The following is a 20,265-nucleotide window of genomic DNA, read 5'->3' as shown; positions in this document are numbered from 1 at the left end:
ATTACAAGGCACCGTCCCAGAGTTCTGCAGTCTATAATGGGGCAGTGGAAGCTATTGCAACCTTTGGAGGTCAGTATACCAGACTTTATCTTTTCAATATGCAAGAAATATAGTCTTCCAAATCATAGTCTTAGATAGATTGGTAGTAATGATTTCAATACTGAATACCAAATACTCTGAAAAAGAAAAGAGGTTTTTTTTTTTAAGATTTTATTTATTTATTTGACAGAGAGACAGCCAGCGAGAGAGGGAACACAAGCAGGGGGAGTGGGAGAGGAAGAAGCAGGCTNGAAGCAGGCTCCCAGCAGAGGAGCCTGATGTGGGGCTCGATCCCATAACGCCGGGATCACACCCTGAGCCGAAGGCAGACACTCAACTGCTGTGCCACCCAGGCACCCCAAGAAAAGAGTTTTTGCACAAAATTTAAAAGAGGCAATGAATATAATGAAAGATTGACAAAGCTATCCATGGAAGATAAAGTGTTACCCATCCCTAAAAACAGGGACTGCAAATTTGTGTCCCACAGGCCGAATCTGTTTTGGCCATAAAGAGTTGAATGGTTTATAGTTAACCTACTAAATCACTCTGCTCTCTAACTGCTCTGAAACTCTAGTCTTCAAACTGTGGTTTGCAAACCATTAGTAGAGGTGGGCAAATGATGGCCCGTGGCCCACCAGAGCTAATAGTTTTTACATTTTTAAGAGGTTTTAAAGGAAAAAATAATATATGACAAGGGTTGTAAAAATAATAAATCCAGGCAATCAACCAAATAAAAACAAAGAAGGCTATGTGGTCTGCAAGCCTAAAATATTTACTCTCTGACCCTTTATAGAATATAGACCTTGAAATTAACGTAGTGGATTTCTGACCAGCATTTTTAAATCAAAGAACAGAATAGAAAATTTAAAATAGAATAGAATGGAATGGAATGGAATGGAATGGAATGGAATGGAATAGAATAGAATAGAATAGAATAGAATAGAATAGAATAGAAAGAATAGAATAGAATAGAATAGAATAGAATAGAATAGAATAGAATAGAATAGAATAGAAGAATAGAAGAATAGGGAGCATAGCATCTTATAAGGATAAATTCTGTTTTGTGAAAATTCTGTTTACATACACGTATGTACGTACTGGTGGACATATAAAATATGTTTCTTTTTCAGGCTATGGTCAAAGAAGTTTGAAAGTTACTGTTCTAGGAGCTACTTTATCATTTCAAAGGTTCCCATTGAGATAACTTAAATAATTTATTTATATCTTTCCTTAACTCTACATGTAGGGATTTGCCAAAGCTTGTTGTCTTCAAATTAAGATTATTTTCCCTACTAAGCTTCTCCATTCCCTACCATATCCAGATATTTGCTAGAATAATATTGAATCCAGACAGGATTCTTACAATCTTCCACCCTATCTCTTCTCTACAGCCAGCTTATTGTATTATCTTATATAATTTTCTCTCTGGCCTTTCCTACATAATATACTTTCATTCATTTGTCATTAGTAAGAACCAGTAAGAACTGTGTCCCTCCACAGTAGCCCTTAACAAATAGCAATCCTTGGTTGTGGAGAAAATGGCAGCACAAGACAAAGAGCACTAGGAAAGGAGAAAGGCAGGGTGTGACATGATGGGAGAGGCGGGACTTCCAAGAGGATATGTGTGTTTCTGTTTATTGCTTCTCCTTGAGCTGACTGGTAATATCTGCTTCAACCTTATTTACCCATAGATGGATTTCTGATATTGCATTTTGTGCAACAGGAAAAGGCAGTGAGATTGAGTAACCGAGAAGGTCTCGGAGGGAATGAGGGTCCCCAGCTTCTGCTACGGGATTCACCCTTCAACCCTATCCTGGCCTTTCTACTCTCGAAAAACTTCCCTCCTGGCTGGGAAGCTACAGTGGTTTGGGGTTCTCAGATTCTTGTCCATGGACTCTTCCTTTTTCTCAGAACATATTTTGTGAATTTTAAAATCCTTTTCCAAAGAGAGTGAGGTGAAGAGAAGGCGGGAAGGTGGGCTGACACAGAGTTAATGCTCTAAAGTCTGAAGGGTAGAGCCCAGAGCTGTCTTTGAAGTGAACCCAAGAATGCACATGGATTTTCCTGACATAACAAAGCTTTCACATCAAATAAGACTTTGAAGATATTATTTTTGAAGTTCGGGCGTTCCACACCCACATATTTATTGAACATTTCAGGGTCCATTGTTGGGGTAATATAGTTCTCACTTCCCTTTCTAAAAATTCCATTTTGACTTCTAGAAACCTGTTCTAGGATTTGTTTATCTTAAACCTATTTCCTCTCTAAGGACTTGCTCCTCGGGAGAAGGGAGAAAACAATCCTCTTCTCTTCAGATAACGTGCCCTTACTGAGGGCGTGTGTAGAAAAGGTAAAATGTTCATAAAATTCACTCTTTAAAAGCCCCCTAAACACAATCTTTCTTTAGTCTTTTTGTGACCTTAATTAGTGTCAAATTTTTAGGCAGAACCAGGTGAAGTAGGACTGGTTTACTGATCTAAGGCTGCATGTAAATTAAGCCATGTCTTCAAGAAAGAAAGCTAAGGGTCACAAGAAACCTGACAATTGATTACTTCATTCATGGCACAATGTAAAAGCGCATTATAAGTACGTCCATCTAATGCATATTATAACATGAATTTGTCCCAGGGATACGTCTTGTGACTACATGTAAGTCTCGGTCAAAGTTTCTCATCCTCAGCAATATGGACATGTTGGGCAGGGAAATTCTTTGTCATGGGGGCTGTCCTGTGCATTATAAGATGTCCCACAGCATCACCGGTCTTAACCAACTAGATGCCCTTAGCACCACCGCCAGCAGAACCACCACCCCTGCCAAGTCATGACAACCAAAATTGTCTTCAAATATTGCCATCTGTCCCCTGAAGGGCAAAAACACCCTTGTGAGAACCACTAGGTTATGGTTAGTTTGAATTTGAGTTAGGGTCAGCACTTCCACAATCCTACCACACATTATTTAAACTAAAAATTGAAATATCTAATTTCTCCAGGCTATATTATTTTCAAGGGCAAGGATCCAAAGTTTACCACCATGTTTTCCCACAAAGAAGCTCAAAAATGTTTGATAGGTGAGTAGGTGAGTGAATGAGTCAACAAATAAAGCGGGGAATGGTTAAACTAACAAATGGGGGGAAAGTGTATAGAGAGAATTCTTGAAAAGAAGGTTAGTATCTTTCAGGGATTTGAGAAAATTATTAAATCTATGTTATAGAGAAGATAGAGAAAACAGTGATAAGGACACAGAGAGAGAATCCCTCCTTGCTAGAACATTCATAACATGGCACAGAGAAGGACATGGTAGCAAGGGCTGGCATTCAGTTTGAAGAACTTGGTGCCTCACTTGGTCACCAAGTATTCACAAGTGACCGTTCCTTCTGCTGTGCTTTGTCTTGACTGAACTTGAGTCAGGCCTCTCCTTATTACAGGCCCCTTACATTCTGCTTGCCCCAACTCTGAGTAAACACAACGCAATATGGAATATGCCCCAGCCCCCATCAACTTCTCCTGAAAATTGACCACAGCAGGACACTTTCCTATCAGTCTCCACTGATCATTTCCCTTTCCGTGTCCAGCTTCCTCTCCAAAGATCTTGCTTATGTCTGCTTGCCCTACAGCGAAGGATTACTCTATAAAAGAAAACCCTTTTTCTGTTTGATTTCAAGATGCTTGCAGATTTCAGCAATCAGAGCATTCTCCCTATTATGGCAAGTCTTTCTTCTAAATAAAGCCTCCCCCTATCAAAGTCTGGATTTGTTTTTGTTTGACACCAGGTTTCTGAACCCAAGTTTTATCTGCCACAAAGGGAAGAAGAAAGAAAAAAATGGCCTCTCTGGGGCCATTCCAGTCTGTGATTTGTGGAAACCCAAATTCAGTTGGTCTATTTCAAACTTCAGGAGAAAAAGACATGTACACTTCAGAGAGCTGGATCGAGTGATTTTCTTCAAAGTTCACAATTGGTCAACATTTTTTACCCTAGCCTGGAAATGCTTCAGTGCCCATCCAGTGTGAATTTTTACAAAATGGTACCCTACTTTGTTTTGTGTGGAATGACAAGATGTAATATATACTGATTCCTTCCTTTCCAGGAGCTCTGGCAGCCTTCACAGTGGGCTGTGTGAAAGTCAACTGGGATCTCCTGGGAGAGCTGGCCCTGGCAATGTTCTCAGCAGCAGACGCAGGGTCTCTGTTTCTCATGCATTACACAACTAATATTTGGGTGGGCTATGCTGGTTTCATGATATTCAAGTCAAGTTACATGTTTCTCATAACGATAGCAGCGTAAGTATTTATCATTTCTTTATCTAAATCTCAAGCAATAGAATAGGTTTATTTATTCTTCCAGTTCTTCTGTATAACATTTGCAATGTTATATTTAATGCTTAATATAAGAGACAACAACAGTATTACTATTTTAATGGACTTTCTCCTGGGACTTGATTAGGGTTATTATTCAGGCAAAAAAATTCAAAGTTCTCATAATTAATAAATAGTGATATGCTCTGAGGCTTTGATTTCTTATGTTTTTTATATTGTGTTTATTTAACAGAATGATTTTATTGATTTTTTCTTTTATAGTCCTCTTTTTTTTTATTTGATGAAAACATTTGACATGAGATCTAATCTCTTAGCCAGCTTTTAAGTGCACACTACAGGATTGCTACATATAGGCACAACGTTGTACATCGGACTGCTAGAACTTATTTATGTCACATAACTGAAAGATACATATTTATACACATTCAATAGCAACTTGATTTTCCCCTCCATGCAGCCCTTGGAAACTACCATCCTATCCCTTGCTTCTGTGAATTTGATTATTTTAGACACGTCATACAAATGGAATCATGTAACATTTGTCCTTTTATGACTGACACATTTCATATAGCATAGTGTTCCCAAGATTTATCCATGTTGTCCCATATTACAGGATTTCCTTCTTTTTAAAGGCGAAATAATGTCAGTTGTATGTATATACCACATTTTCTTTATTCATTAATCCATCTACAGACATTTAGGTTGTTTTCACATCTTGGCTATTGTGAATAGCAGTATAATGGACATGGGAGTGCTCATATTTCTTCTAGATCCTGATTTCAATTATTTTGAACAAATACTCAGAAGTGGGAATTTCTGGATTGTATGGTAGCTCCATTTTTAATTCGTTGAGGAACCTCCATACTGTTTTCCATAGTGGCTGTACCATTTTGTATTCCCACCAACAGCGTACAGTTGTTCCAATCTCTCCACTTTGATTTTGTTTTATTTAGCAACAAAATAAGATGTGATTGCATCTAATTTTGACTGTTTAGTTTTCACCTCTTACATGCTTGAATAATCATAGCACATTCATTTCTTTTTGAAACAACTTATCAAATAGTCTCAGAGCCGTTGTAGAACTGAAGCTCTTCTATGAAACTACTATAAAAATAAGAAACGTTAAATCATACAGTAGTGTAAACATAGGGAATATTTGATCTTGATTAATTAGAATGGAAAGAAAATGAGCTAAGGAAGTGATGAATGCTGCCTAAGAATACCTAAAAAAGAATTAGGTAGGTGTTACTTATCATTTCCTGTGTGGCAATATGTTTAAATTTAATTAGGAAGTTGATCAGAGACAAAGCAAACATCTGAAAATATTTTCCTGACCTAACATTATGGGCTGCATAATCTTGGACATGCTCTTTGTCCTTAAACTTTTCTTAGAGACCTATGGAATACCATAAAACGTATCAATATATGCATTATGGAGTCCCAGAAGAGGAGAACATAAAGAAGAAGAAAAAACAAGTAGATACAATGGCCAAAAGTTTCCAAATTTGATCAAAAACATTAATTTATATATCAAAAAATGCACATTCATTTAAAACATTAATTTGCACATTCGAGAGGCTCATCCATGAACTCCATGTAACTTACAATTGGGTTTAAGTCTACCAGTTTGTTATTTGCTTACTATTTGTCCCACCTGTTTGTCTTTATTCTCTTTTGAAGTTCATTGAGCTTTCTTTTTAATTCCATTTTTATTTCCTCTATTTGTTTTTCTTATCTAAGTCTTTATGTTTTTAGTGGGGCTAGATTTTTAACTCATCAGTTTTCCTTAAATTAATATTATACCACTTTGTGTATAAATACTTTAGACCAACATAATTCCATTTACTCCCTGTCCCTTGTACCGTTTCATAGATTTTACTTCAGTTTGTGTTATAAACCCTACAATACATTATTATTCTATTTACATTAAACAGAAAATCATCTTTTTTAATATTAAGACCAAAAATATAATCTTTTATACTTACTCATTAGTTTACCATTCCCAATCCTTTTCATTTCTTTCTGTAGATACAAGTTTCCATCTGCTGTTGATTCACCTCAGCCTGAAAACTTCTTTTAACATATCTTGCCTTACAAACCTCCTGGTGAAAATTTCTCTCAAATTTTATTTATTTGAAAATACATTTTACTGTCATTTTTAAGTATATTTTTGCTGATTAGAATTCTAAGTTGGTAGTGGGTTTTTCCCCCATTCATCACTTTACAGATTTACTATTCCATTGTCTCCCAGCTTGCATTAAGGAGTTTGTTGTCATTCTCATTGTTGTTCCCTTAAATGTGATGATAATTTTGCTTTTGGCTTCTTCTAAGATTTTCTGTTTTTATTTGATTTTCAGCATTTTTACTATATTTCTGTTTTCTTTATGGAATAGTATAATTTTTGGCTTACTGTGTTATTTTCTTATTGTTATTTTGGTCTTTTCTGACCTTCAACATCCTAACAAGGAGATCTCTATCTTCCCCCACTTTTATTTTAGAAATCATTTAAAATGTTTTGTTTCCTCTTAGCAATCTAACTCTTGATTAGGAAAAGGAACTTAAGTCAAACCTAAATTAGTTGACTTAATGTTCAATGGCTACATTTAGGAAGATGGAGAACCTGAAAATTAGTAAAAATAATTTTTCAGAGTTATTTTTACTGTCCTGACCACAGCTTCCACATAGTGAAAAGGTAAGAGTATATTATCCTTGAATATTTCAGAACAGATTGGTTCACAGCCATCTGCATATCTATTGCATACTGTGAAGCGAGTCAATATCGCTCTACTAAAGAAACAAATAGGAAAATTTGAAAAAAAATAGTAAGATTATCTGTCAGAATATGAGATGGTTTAGGAAAAAACAACCCAAATGTTTTGGTGTATTGAAAAATTCTCAGAACAATTTATTATAGACATGAGAAAGTAGAGGGGTAAGCCACAAGAGTAATAAGAACGCTAAGATTCCGAGAGGCCATGAGGATGGAACTCATACTTTTGACTCTCAGGGTTTTCCCAGACAGTATGTTCAGAGCATTCTACATACAGCTCAATGATCATCTTTCATCTAACTTGTCAATTCAGTCAGGTGATTGATAAGTTTATTGAAGAGAATAATTATTTAAGACATAATTAACTTTGGTTACATTATTTAAATTATCTAATTACTGGACAGGACTCAACAAATAGTATCTTAATGTCAGGATACACACTCACAGTGGGGAAAAAAGAGAACTTGACCTCATAGATCTGTCAAATTTGGTGCTAAATGAAATTATCACTCACATGCCCAACTTCAGAATACTGATAGAATATCATTTTCTCTGTAGGTGAATCCAGTCACTGTAACTTCATTCACATCTTTTTACTACTCTAACTCCTAAGAAATTTTTATTTTTATTTTTTTTAAGATTTTATTTACTTTTTTGACAGAGATAGAGACAGCCAGCGAGAGAGGGAGCACAAGCAGGAGTAGTGGGAGAGGAAGAAGCAGGCTCATAGCGGAAGAGCCTGATGTGGGGCTCGATCCCATAACGCCGGGATCACACCCTGAGCCGAAGGCAGACGCTTAACCGCTGTGCCACCCAGGCGCCCCTCCTAAGAAATTTTTAAAATAAATTTAGCAAGTGTAGGATAAATGTATTTCTAATGCAAAGGGTTAGAGTTTAGATTTAGAAGAAATTCTAAGATGATTGACCATCCATGGTTTCAACTATCATGTGATATAAGAAGTTCATATAAAAAAAAATCTGATTACTCTACGAAAGAAGAGACTTACTTCATATTTCTTTTTCATGATAAAACTGATAAATTTAATTAAGTAGTAGTCAAAGCAGTTCTCTAGGTCCAGTTAAGTATTCCCTGTTGGAGTGTAAGCTCTGTGAGGATAGAATCATGCTTGTTCATTGGTATGCCCATCAATTCCTTGCTTCATGATAAATATTTGGTTAGCATTTCTGGAAAAACAACAACAACAAAGGGATGCCTGAGTGGCTCAGTCAGTGAAGCATCTGCCTTTAGCTTAGGTCATGATCCCATGGTCCTGGGATCAAGTCCCATGTTGGGCTCCCTGCTCATTGGAGAGTCCACTTCTCCCTCTCCCTCTGCCCCTTCCCCTGCTTGTGCTCTCTCTCTCAAAAAAATAAGTAAAATCTTAAAAAAAAAAAAAAAAGAACAAATACAGTAATATAACATAAAAAAACAAAAAGTTGGGCTATTGTTTTTAATTTAAACATTCTATTTTTATATGGGCACAAAGTAATGTGTTTTTTAATGCTTTATAAATTGTTCCTATGATTTTCCTTTAAGATAGGGTAAACTGGTAAATGTAATCCCATAATGGCATAATATATAGAGCATAAACAATCAAATAAAATTTCAAAGTGGCTCTATCTTTAAATTACAGACTATCTCAGAGACTCATCTGTATTTAGTGCTAAATGCCTAACAGAACGTGAATACAATTCTCTTTCCAAGAACTTATTAGCCCCGAGCAGTGTACTCTGCATGATAGTTTTAAGCCTATGTAGAAATGAACCAGTATAAGATTTAGACAGTATGATTCCTTGTCATTTCAGTTACCTGGGACAATAATTTTTGTGTTTAGACTGAAAAATCTTAGGATTCAATGCCACGCTGAGCCTGATGTCAGCATTATGCCTCTATCTGAATCCACCACATGTAAAGTTCTTACCCAAAACCAAATAATCACTGATAGTTTAAGCATCTGTACAGATTAAATCAAAATTCCATCTTGGGATAATTTGCATACTAAAAGGGAATCTACCATCTGATTTAATTAAGGTTTCAAGACCATCTATCTAGTATAGCATTTCTTTTTTCCAAAGGAAAAATTGTTGCCTGAGCAAGAAAGTCCCGAAATTATAAGGCCTATTTGGATCACGTGTTTTAGTCACTTTGGGATCTAGGGATCTAGGATAATTTGTGGGTTTTGCTATATTTAGATGGTAATTTTTTGCACTGAAATAACACATTTTCATTGAATCACATAATTTTTAAATGCTCGCATTTGTGTTTTAATGTGAGGATTTCGGGAGGGGAAGTAAAAATAGTTAAAACTTTCCATTTGTTTTCATATTTTTAAATAAATTCAGGTTAGCTAAATTAGGTGGGAAAATTTGAAAGCATACATGTCAGTCTTGCCCAACTAAATTCAAAAACTCACTTATTTAAAATGAACTAATGGCCAGATTGAACCAACTGTGAAAGCAAATATGTGAGTTTTCCAGAGAAAAATTCACCTCTTAGGTTCTGAAACTGTTAATGTAGACAGTCAATGACCCAGTGAAGAGCCTCCAAATAAGTAAAAACTCATCAGTTCATGATTTACTCATTGCTATGTCTAGGCTAAAAAGTGACTGTTAAACCATATCCACGTTTAATAATGTTCAGTGTTCCCTAGTTGCAGAGCATTTGGAATATTTGGCTTAATTTAGAGAAGGTTAATTAGTTTTAAATTCTTATAATATATCACATCGCATGAAATGTTAAAACGTAACGCTTCACTGTTCATTTCGCCTCCGTTCCTTTTTCTCTGCTGGAGGAGCTTTTAGCATGAAACTCAACAGAAGCCTGGGCTGCGTGAGGGGCTCCAGATCTTGGGAACAACACGATTCCCTGCTCTGCATTTAAAAGCCAACATAATGCGGGCACCTGGGTGGTTCAGTGGGTTCACCGGCTGCCTTCTGCTCAGGTCATGATCCCAGAGTCCTGGGATAGAGGCCTGCATGGAGCCCAGCACAATGCTCCCCGCTCAGCGGGGGGTCCGCTTCTCCCTCTTGCTCTGCCTCTCCCACCCCTGCTCTTGTGCTCTCTCTCTGCTTTCTCTCTCTCTCCCAAATGAATACATTTAAAAAAAATCTTTAAAAAATAAAAAAAGCCCACATATGTGTGCTTTCAAAACTCTTTCCATGTGTACACTGTCAGATTTCAGATTGCTGTTAATCTCAGCGTGGAACGCTATGCCCTGGTGTTCGGAATCAACACCTTCATTGCCCTGGTGATCCAGACTGTCGTGACTGTAGCCGTGGTGGACAACCAGGGACTAGGGCTTCCGGTCAGCATCCAGGTAAGTGGACGTGCCCTCACCGGGTCCTCACTGTGCCCTCACCGACACAGAGGCATACTTTGAAAACTATACACACACAACCTTATATTATTATACATAGTAACTGGACTTACTGAGATAATTTTCATACAATAAATTGACATATAAATAAGTTTATATACAGTTCTGTTAATTTGGGCAAACACAGAGCTGTGTAGCCACCACCACGTGAAAATAAAGAACCGCACCTTCACCCAGACAATGCCCATGCCCCTGTGCCATCCGCGGCCTCTCTCCACACTACCTCCAGCAACCCGCTGATGGGTTTCCTACCCCTATCGCTTTGTCATTTTAGGAAGTCCTATAAATGGAATCATAGAGTGATAGCCTTTTGTTTCTGGCTTGTTTTCATTTAGTATGATGTCTTCAATGGAATAATTTTGTATTGAGAGCTATAAATATGGTGTAGTTAAGATACATTCTAGTTCTTAGGAAACTTTTTCATTAAACAGGTGACCTTTTCATTAAGCAAGTGAAAGAATGAAAGCACTATCTAAAATAGACCCATAAAGTCATTCCAGTTTAAGTGGTTCTCATTACCCACAGCTAAAGGTTTTTCTTGCCCTGGCTAAAGTCCAATCTTATGAATGCTTAGTTCACAGACTTCATAAGCCTGCTCAGTTTCGTGGACAAGATGGTCAGTCTTACACGTCTCTCTACACATACCTAACACAAATGTTTAGAATATTAGAAGATCTTCTTTAAAAACAAAAAGAGAAAAAGAAATCACTTCTGGAAACACAATTAAACAAGTAACACCAGGACATTTAAGAAATCTATTTTAATCTCAAACTAGTTCAGTAGAAGGAAAGATATCTTCATTGAATAAATATTAAAACTAAGATTACTGTAGAGTCAATTCTTTTTGAGAATAAAAGAGATCAAGTGTTACTTTTTAAAATGGAATTTAAATTCCTGGTTTATCATCCAGCTTGAAATTGGCTTTCCAGCTTTTTAGAAATCATTAGGTATGTGATGTGATCACGAGAGCACAAGCCTGAAATCAACAAAGTATGGATATGAATCTTGATGTTTATTAGTGATCTCTTAAGAACTTTTTATTTGGGAAAATTTCAAATATAAAGATAGAAAGAATAGTGTCATGATGTCCCAGGCATCCATCACCCAAATTTATGGCCAATCTTATTTCATCTGTAACTGCCACACACTTCCTCATCCTTCCCCTGAGGATGTAAATTTTTTTTTAAGATTTTATTTATTACTTGAGAGAGAGAGGGAGAGCACAGAGGGAGAGGGACCACAGAGGCAGAGAGAGGAGCAGACTCCCCACTGAGCAAGAAGCCTGATGCGGGACTCGATCCTGGACCCTGGTACCATGACCTGAGCCGTTTTGACCTTTCTGGGGGAGTTCACATGAACATCCAAAGCTGGGGGTGAAAATTAAGTTTGGCAGAAAAAAATCAAGCTTCATCTTTGTTTCCCCTGATAAGTCAAGCTTTCCGAATGATTTTACCTTCTCAACCAAGGGAAATCTATTCAGGGCACTCCTCTAAAATCTTTCTTTGTATTTCTATCTATCTTCTCTTATCATCTTTGCCAATATCCTCAATGCTACAACAATTCTCACTGAGATTCTTTCATGTGAGTTATGTAATGTAAAACTCAACTCCTAAATAAAGGACTAGTGTACCCAGGTGCCAGAGCAGGGTAAGCACAAAATATACAGTCCAAAGGCACAAGGGAAGACAAACCCTATTTCTATAAAATATTCCCCAGACAAAAAAAGTGTTACTGCAGATTTCTCGGTTTGAAAAGCAGGCTTCTTAAAAATTGATTTCTGGTAGGAATCTAATGAAATATGCTTGAATTAAACTTCAGAAAGCCAGGAAAATAGAGGTATATTGATTAATAACTCCCAAGTCTCAGTCATAAATGTCCATTTATCATTGATTATGCACTTAGGATATCCCATGAGCTTCTTAATATAATTTCAAGTGCCATTTTAAAAGATTGGAATCTAAAAAATAGAAACTACAACCAAAGTCAGCATTTTCATAGGACATAGAGATTCAGTGGACAGAAATCTGCATTGAGACAACCTGAACTAATTCCTCCATTTTCTCATTGTTTCTCAACCTGTTATCACAACGTAGGCTTTTTATAGTTTTCTCAATTTAGAAGGACCACAGAGATCTTAAAAAAAGCTTCCATGCATACGTTTGAATATTACTGAAAGGCTAGGGGAAAAAGGCCCATGAGAACAGCTAAAAGAATCTTTTTACCTCATCTAGAAAAAGCTAAGGAGTAATTTAGCTAGTTATGTAAAAAGCAGGAACTTTAAAGTATAGCTTTACTGAAGGCATAAGAAAATTTCTGGGGGTATTTTGTTTTTAAAAAAATACGTGAAATTCATAGGTATAAATATGAGGGACTTTAGAGGGAGTGGGTAAATAATCACACAATTCCAAAAAGTTTAATTTTTTAAAAATAATCCTTTGGGGTGGGGGCACCGGGGTGGCTCAGTCAGTTAAGTGTCTGACTCTCGGTTTCAGCTCAGGTCATGATCTCAGGGTCTTGAGATGGAGCGGGGCATCAGGCTCTACACTCAGCAGGAAGTCTGCAGGAAATTACATCCCTCTCCCTTTGCTCCTCCCCCTGTATGCTCGCTCTCCCTCCCTCTCTCTCAAATAAGTAAATAAATAAAATCTTTAAAAAATAATCCCTTTGTTAGGTAAAAGAAGTAATACCACCTCACAGATTTCACATGAAAACACCCAATTACTCACAAGTTAGTTACCTGTTACTGTATCCCTCCATCCCTCTCACCCCCTGCTGGGTTTCACCCTTCAATTTGCAGAGATACCCCTTGGAATAGGGAACACATTGGTAACCATCATTTTCTTTTTGATTGCGGGAGTGACATTCATTCAACTCCCATTCATGAATCTCATTAATTTCACCCACCACCTCCCTGGACTGTCCTAAGGCTTAAGATATGAAAAGCAACTCTTGAAACTGTAGGGGAGGAAAAATATTGCTTCCTCTCACCCTATTTGGTTCTCAGCTGTGTCTCTGTAACAACAAATTAGCAAAAGCGTACACATGTATTTGATATAAGTTTTATGTAACACAGGAACCTTCATAAGGAAATGAAGACCCAAAGAAATAGCGAAGCCGAGTGTTTTTATGCTAGATTTGATAAAGAGTGGAAAGTTGTGGGAAAAAAATGTGATAGGACAAAAAGGATATGAGCTAAGAATAGTAAATTGGGGAGTCTTCACACAGCCTGTTCATTCAGATTCCTCTCTGTGTCCCTTTATCTTTGGAGATAAGCATGTTCCTTTCCTCCTGTGTAGACACTAGGGTCTTATGACCTGCTCCAAAGGAAGGTCTGAAAGTCCTTCCTGCACCTGCCACGTCTCAGATTCCTTCAGTTAAAAAATATTCACTAGGCCAAAGTGTCATATTTGGGGTAGCTTGTCCTGAACCCCAACACCAGCAAGTTGGGGAAGTACACATGGAAAAGAAAAGGGAAAAGCCACTGGTGTAAAGTGACTCCTCGATGTCATGGAAACCACAGCTGCTGCTCTGCTCTGTCTGTCAAGTCCTCATGGGGAAATGCAAAATGATCCTCCCCAGCTCTCTTGGCAGGAAGCCACTGCACTCAGCCACGCGGGGACCAGATGGACCCCTGATTACACACTCCATTAGATTATCTAGCTAGGATAACTGGTACTTTCGGCTGCCTTAAATTAAGTAAAAATTAGAATCATGAAAATGGAGTTTTAGTTTTAACCCCAAAGGGCTTAATAAGGGAAGGGGCACTCTAAACAGAACGATTATCTCACAAAAAGTAGAACAGCGATGCTATTATTTTTAAGTGCATGAAATGGGGATTCGTTCAGATTTTGGGCAGCCTTCCATACATCAATCTGAAATTTTTCAGATGTGTTTAAAGCATGGACTATTTGCCAGTCCAGATAGCTCAGATGAGTGTTTTCAGGTCACATTCATTAACTCAAAACATGTGAGATGTGTGGTCTGTTGGATTTAGGTTTCACTATTTCATAAACCATTTTGAAATCCTAACTCAGAGTAGCTAAAGGTAAGGCCAGATTTTCATCATCAAACAAAATAACTACTTATATAGATTTTCAATGAGTTTGGGTCCTGACCTTCAGACCCTGGTCTTGTTTTCTTACTTTCCTATCCTAGTGGAAATGGTCTGAAGGCAAGTACCTTCAGAGGAATGGGGTCGAGGGATTACGTTTGAAGAAGGAGAAGAACGGCAGGTGTCCACGTTGTTTGAAGTTTAAAGTCAGCAAGGGTTTTTAAAAATATTAAATTAAGAAAGACTTACTTCCATTAAAAGCCACAGACTTTAAAAATATTAAAATAAGAAAGGCTTATTTCCATCAAAGCAACAATAAACCAGGTTTCAGAAAAAATCCTTTACCCTACAAAACACCTAAAACTCCTTGATGTAAATTTAAGATTTTTTAAATAAATGGCTGAATTGGTAAGAAATAAGAACACTCCACAGAGGTCAAAGCAGGAACAGGAAACCAGATAGATAAGGAAACACTGAACCTGTCATGTGCTCAAGCATCTGCAGATTCTCCCAGGGAGCTGGAATTTTGGTTTTCATGGCCCCCCCAAAGGTACATCCTCAGTGAGTGGTTATACAGAAACAAAACATGAAATGATGGGGGAAACTCCAACAAAGCAGATGAACCTCGGGGGGGGTATCAGAGGAATCTACCCTGGAAATTTGCTTTCATAAGCCAGCACTCATATAACTCTAGGGCCCAATTTCTACAGGCTAAAGATTTTTTTTTTCTAAAGCTGAGTATTTTGTTTAAAATAGCCCTGGGGCGCCTGGGTGGCACAGTGGTTAAGCGTCTGCCTTCGGCTCAGGGCGTGATCCTGGCGTTATGGGATCGAGCCCCACATCAGGCTCCTCCGCTATGAGCCTGCTTCTTCCTCTCCCACTCCCCCTGCTTGTGTTCCCTCTCTCACTGGCTGTCTCTATCTCTGTCGAATAAATAAATAAAAATCTTTAAAAAAAATAAAAAATAAAAAATAAAATAGCCCTGGTTGGTAATGGCCCCCAGGCACCCGTTTGTATCAAAACTAATGCTCTCTGGAAGACTGTCCCTTAATACAGAAATTAAAAAAAAAAAAAAAAATGCCACAGATAAAGTGCCACCAAATATGAGATTATGATTTTTAAAAAAGTCCAAAATCATGCATGGATATAAAGTGCCATGAGCAAGCCAACTGAAATAATAAGTAGCAGAATCAGACTGACAAAGATTTTAGACAGAGAAATTAACCAGCATTAGCATGTAAAGATGTTTGACAGGTTTGCACACAAAGGAAAATAACAACATGAGAATGGAACAAGATACCTCATGAATGATTGTGAATATTTGGGAAAAATAGAACTCATGAGAATTAGAAATTTAAATATGTTAAGAGCAAGTTAGACGCATATATAGGAAGAGTTATTGAATGGGCAGAAATCACCAAGAACGCAGCACAGAGAGAGAGAGAAGTGGGAAGATTAACACACATGGAGATGAAAGCAAGAAAGTTTAACAAATATCTCTTTAGGGCTCCTGGAGGAGATAATAAAGGTAGTAAAGAGAGGCTGATAAAGAAATACTTAGAATTTTCCAGAATTAAGAGCATGGATTCTCAGAATTAAGAAAGAAGACCCCAAAATCTCAAAAAGAGTAAGTAAAAAGAAATTCATATCAAACACACTGTGGTTCAATGCAGAAAACCAAAGAAAAAGACATCTTAAAATTAGAGAAACAGAATATCAGCCACAGATCATCGATGATGGGTGTGTTAGTGGCTCACAGTAGAAGCCAGCAAAGCAATGCCTTCAAGGGTAGCAGAGAATAGTGGCCAGCCTAGAAACCACATTTTATTTTATTTTACTTATTTATTTATTTATTTTTAAGATTTTATTTATTTCACAGAGAGAGAGACAGCCAGCAAGACAGGGAACACAAGCAGGGGAAGTGGGAGAGGAAGAAGCAGGTTCCCAGCGGAGGAGCCGACATGGGGTCGATCCCAGAACTCCGGGATCACGCCCTGAGCCAAAGGCAGACGCTTAAGGACTGAGCCACCCAGGCGCCCCGAGAAACCACATTTTAAAAATGAGAGGAAACCGAGGACAAATGGAAATAGAATGAGTTGTGTTATCACCAACAAACCTTTACAATAGCAATTTCTAAAGGATGCCCTTGACGAAGAAGGAAAATTATCCCCAAAGGAAGGTATTCCTGAAAGAAGGAATGTGAAAAAAGAACTAAACTTGTGAATCAATCGAAACAAACACTCATCATTTAAAAGAGTAATATTTAGGGGGCTTGGGGGCTCTGTACGTTGAGCGTCCAACTCGATTTCAGCTCAAGTCGTGATCTCAGGGTCCTAGTATGGAGCCCCCTATCGGACTTCCCGCTCAGCGTGGAGTCCGCTTGAGATTCTCCCTCCCTTTGCCTCTGCCTCTCCCCACCCTCTCTAAAATAAATAAATAAATAAATAAATAAATAAATAAATAAATAAATAAATAAATAAAATCTTTAAAAATAAAAGAGTAATATTTTATATCTTGAGCAGTTTTTAAAAAGATGCCTGAAGTAGTTGACAACAATAGTATATATCAGTAGAAGACGTTCAAAACGAAGGATTTCTGTGCTGTTCTGGAGGAGGGCAGGAATTATTGATTAGACGCTGCGAGGGCAACACACTGAGCAGGGAGAGGGATGGCAGCCCATCTGGTAGGGAGGCGGATTTCATCACCAGCATTGTTTAAACTGCTGCAGCATGACGATAATGAGATGCAACAGACTTTTAATCAGTTTTATTATAGTTTTAATATTCTCTGCAGAGAGTTCTCTCCACTTACTGCCCATACCCAAGGCAGACAACTCCCACCACCATCACCTTTATCCACCCCTGCTTTGTTATTTAAGAGTCAATATTTCAAGTGTTACCATGACAAAAAATTAGAAGTAGATATGCAATTTTTATGCAGAAGAAAGGAATGAAACAGTATATGGAAAAAGAGTCACACGAGAGAGCTCAAGAAGGGAGGGGGAAAATGAAGGAGCATGAAAAATTGGAAAAATATGGTGGCAAAAAACACAAATATGTTAGTTGTCACTAAAATAACACGTTAACTCATAGGTTGAACTGCCAATTTACAGGAAATAGGGGAAGCAGAATAACTCATTACATGACATCCAGGATTATCACCAAAAAACGCCAACATCTGGGAAATTACAGATTTTCAACAAATAAAATTTTTAGAAAAGATCACTAGCGTCTTGAGAAATTCAGCAATCACAATGTGTGGATCTTTTTGAATCCTGATTCATACCCAGAAAGTAAAAATATTATGAAATAAGCAGGGAAACTTGAATACTGAATAGACAATATTAAACAATTGTTAATTTTTTAGATGTATTAATGATTCGCGGTTACGCTTTTGTGTGTCCCTCTTTTTAAAGATACAAGCTGAAATATTTATTACATTATTTGATACTAGATTCAAATTAATCTGCGAGGGGAAAGGAGAAGTGATTGGGGCATTGTGGAAACAAGATTGGCTATGAGCTGGTGATTGATGAAACCAGGTCCTAGATTCATGGGCATTTGGATACTGTCCTGTCCACTTTTATGAATGTTTATGATTTTCCAAAAATAAAAATCAAGCAATTCAATGCTAAACAACCCAGGAAAAAAATAAAAATAATAAAAAAAAAATTTCAGGTTAGATTCTTAAAGGGTTACAACTATAATCCATTGACAAAAGACACATTTAAAATTATAAAGACATCTGAAGTTTGAAGGGAGGAGGGAAAATTCATACCATGCAAACAAAAATTTCAAAAATTAATAGAGTCAAATTTTTTAAAAGATAGAACATAATTAAGACCTCTTGATCTGTGTATCTAAGGAGAATCATTAAAAATAATTAAATGTTCAATTTCTTCGTTAGGAATATATACAAGTTCTAAACTTCTGTACAGCTATTAATATCATTTCAATATTTTGGATAGAAACGTTCTCTTTTTATTATTATTTTTTGGATAGAAACACATGTAATATTCTACAAAAAAAATAAACTCCCAATGTCATATACAAAATGTGAATATGAAAGAAGGAAAGCAAGAAGGAAGACTACATACTCTATATAGACAGAGAGTTTCAGAACTACAGACAGTTAACATTGATTGAGTTCTACCATGTAGGCACTGTTCTATATATCTTCTATGTAATAACTCATTTAATCCTCACAACAAATGTGTAAATATTGTTATTATTCTGATTTTACAATTGAGAAAATGGAGGCAGAGAGAGAATCCATGACCTGTTTACGATCTCCCAGCTAGTAGTAAGTCATCAGTACCTATCTTTCGTGTGGAATATCCATTTTAATGTCATTCATTAATTTCTTTTTCTTTTTTAGTTTTTAATTTATGGGAGCTCTTTTCTGTTATTGCTGGAATTTTCCTAATGAGAAGCCTTTACATAATCTGTTCAGCCAAATGTGGAAAGGAAAAATGTAGGTCTTCTACTGGTCACAATCCAAGTGAACTGGAGGACTCAATTTCTGATATGAACACAGTAACACAGTTTTAGCCTGGTCTCTCCTACTATGGACTCAAAGGACGGACGACTCTGAAAATATATAGTACTACACTACGTGGCATTTTAATTTTTTGTCCTAGATTAAAATACCATAAAAGACAGGATTATCATCAACCTCGTCAACACCATATCAAAACCTCCGCTATGGGCTGGTGAACTGGGTACAACCAAAAACTGGAGTGGACCAAGTTGAAACCAGCCATCTTTATGGCCTCGGTGAGCAATTAGGACCCTGCATACTGTTTTAATATTTTCAGATCCACCCCAAAAGAACATGGAAATCAGACAAATGGGACCATCCAAGAACAGAAACATGAAATATCACAGAGTGAATGAGAGATACAGGTTTTCTGTGCCCAACCTCATAAAAGTGTGATTTGTTTTGGTTTGAGTAATAAAGAAGTTTCTAGCGCAGGCCTGATGCATAGTAAATGATCAACATGTGATAACCATTATTATTATACTCATACTGTATACTACCAAAAAGTTAGAATGGGGAAATCATTTAATTCCTATAAAATGAGGCCAAAAAATTAAGGAAAAATTTTTTATTAAACTTTACCATGACTCTACATGAAAAGATTGCATATTGTAATGATTTCAGTTCTTTCCACACTAATGGATAAGTTTGTTGCAATTTGTGACAGTCAGTCTTATGTGTCAACTTGACTAGGCCAAGTTCCTTATTTATTCAAACAAGTACTAGTGGAGCTGTTGCTGCAATGGATTTTGCAGATGGGATTAAAGGTCACAATCTGTTGATTTTACGTAAAGGAGATTAAATCTGGATGGGCCCAGTTCAATCAGTTGAAAGGCCTTAAGAGCAGAACTGAGCCTTCCCAGAGAAAGAAGTTCCATCTGAGGACATGCCCAAGAATTCTAGCCTACCCGTCCTGATGGCCAGCCCTATGAATTTTGGACATGGCCTCCCCAGCCCCCACAGTCAAGTAAGCCAACAACTTGAAATAAATTTTTCAATATATATATCTCCACTGGTTCTGTTTCTCAGGCTGAATTCTGATTGATACAGATTTTGGTTCTAGGAGTGGTTATAGAGGAAAGATTTATAAGAACGACTTTTCTGAACAGTTTCTGGGTTTTCTGGAACTGGTTATCTGATCTAGTTAGATTTAAAGCCACTATGAATCTGTTTCC

General features: G+C 37.1%; 1 protein-coding gene across 1 annotated transcript in view; it reads left to right on the top strand.

Annotated features, from left to right (window-relative positions):
• The window catches only part of LOC100478156 (thiamine transporter 2-like), a 21,832-nt gene extending 2,437 nt beyond the window's left edge, over positions 1 to 19,395 (top strand). Inside the window, 5 exon segments of the mRNA XM_034642628.1 lie at positions 9 to 69; positions 4,125 to 4,317; positions 10,299 to 10,440; positions 18,929 to 18,944; positions 18,947 to 19,395. Of these exon segments, the coding sequence (XP_034498519.1) occupies positions 9 to 69; positions 4,125 to 4,317; positions 10,299 to 10,440; positions 18,929 to 18,944; positions 18,947 to 19,101 (567 nt within the window). The 3' untranslated portion in view covers positions 19,102 to 19,395.
• Positions 19,396 to 20,265: the final 870 nt, after the last annotated feature.

The sequence above is a fragment of the Ailuropoda melanoleuca genome, chromosome 2 (genome assembly GCF_002007445.2).
Source record: "Ailuropoda melanoleuca isolate Jingjing chromosome 2, ASM200744v2, whole genome shotgun sequence".
In the NCBI taxonomy this organism is placed as follows: Eukaryota; Metazoa; Chordata; class Mammalia; order Carnivora; family Ursidae; genus Ailuropoda; species Ailuropoda melanoleuca.
Note: the sequence above shows the minus strand (reverse complement) of the source record. Positions and strands in the feature narration are given on the sequence as shown.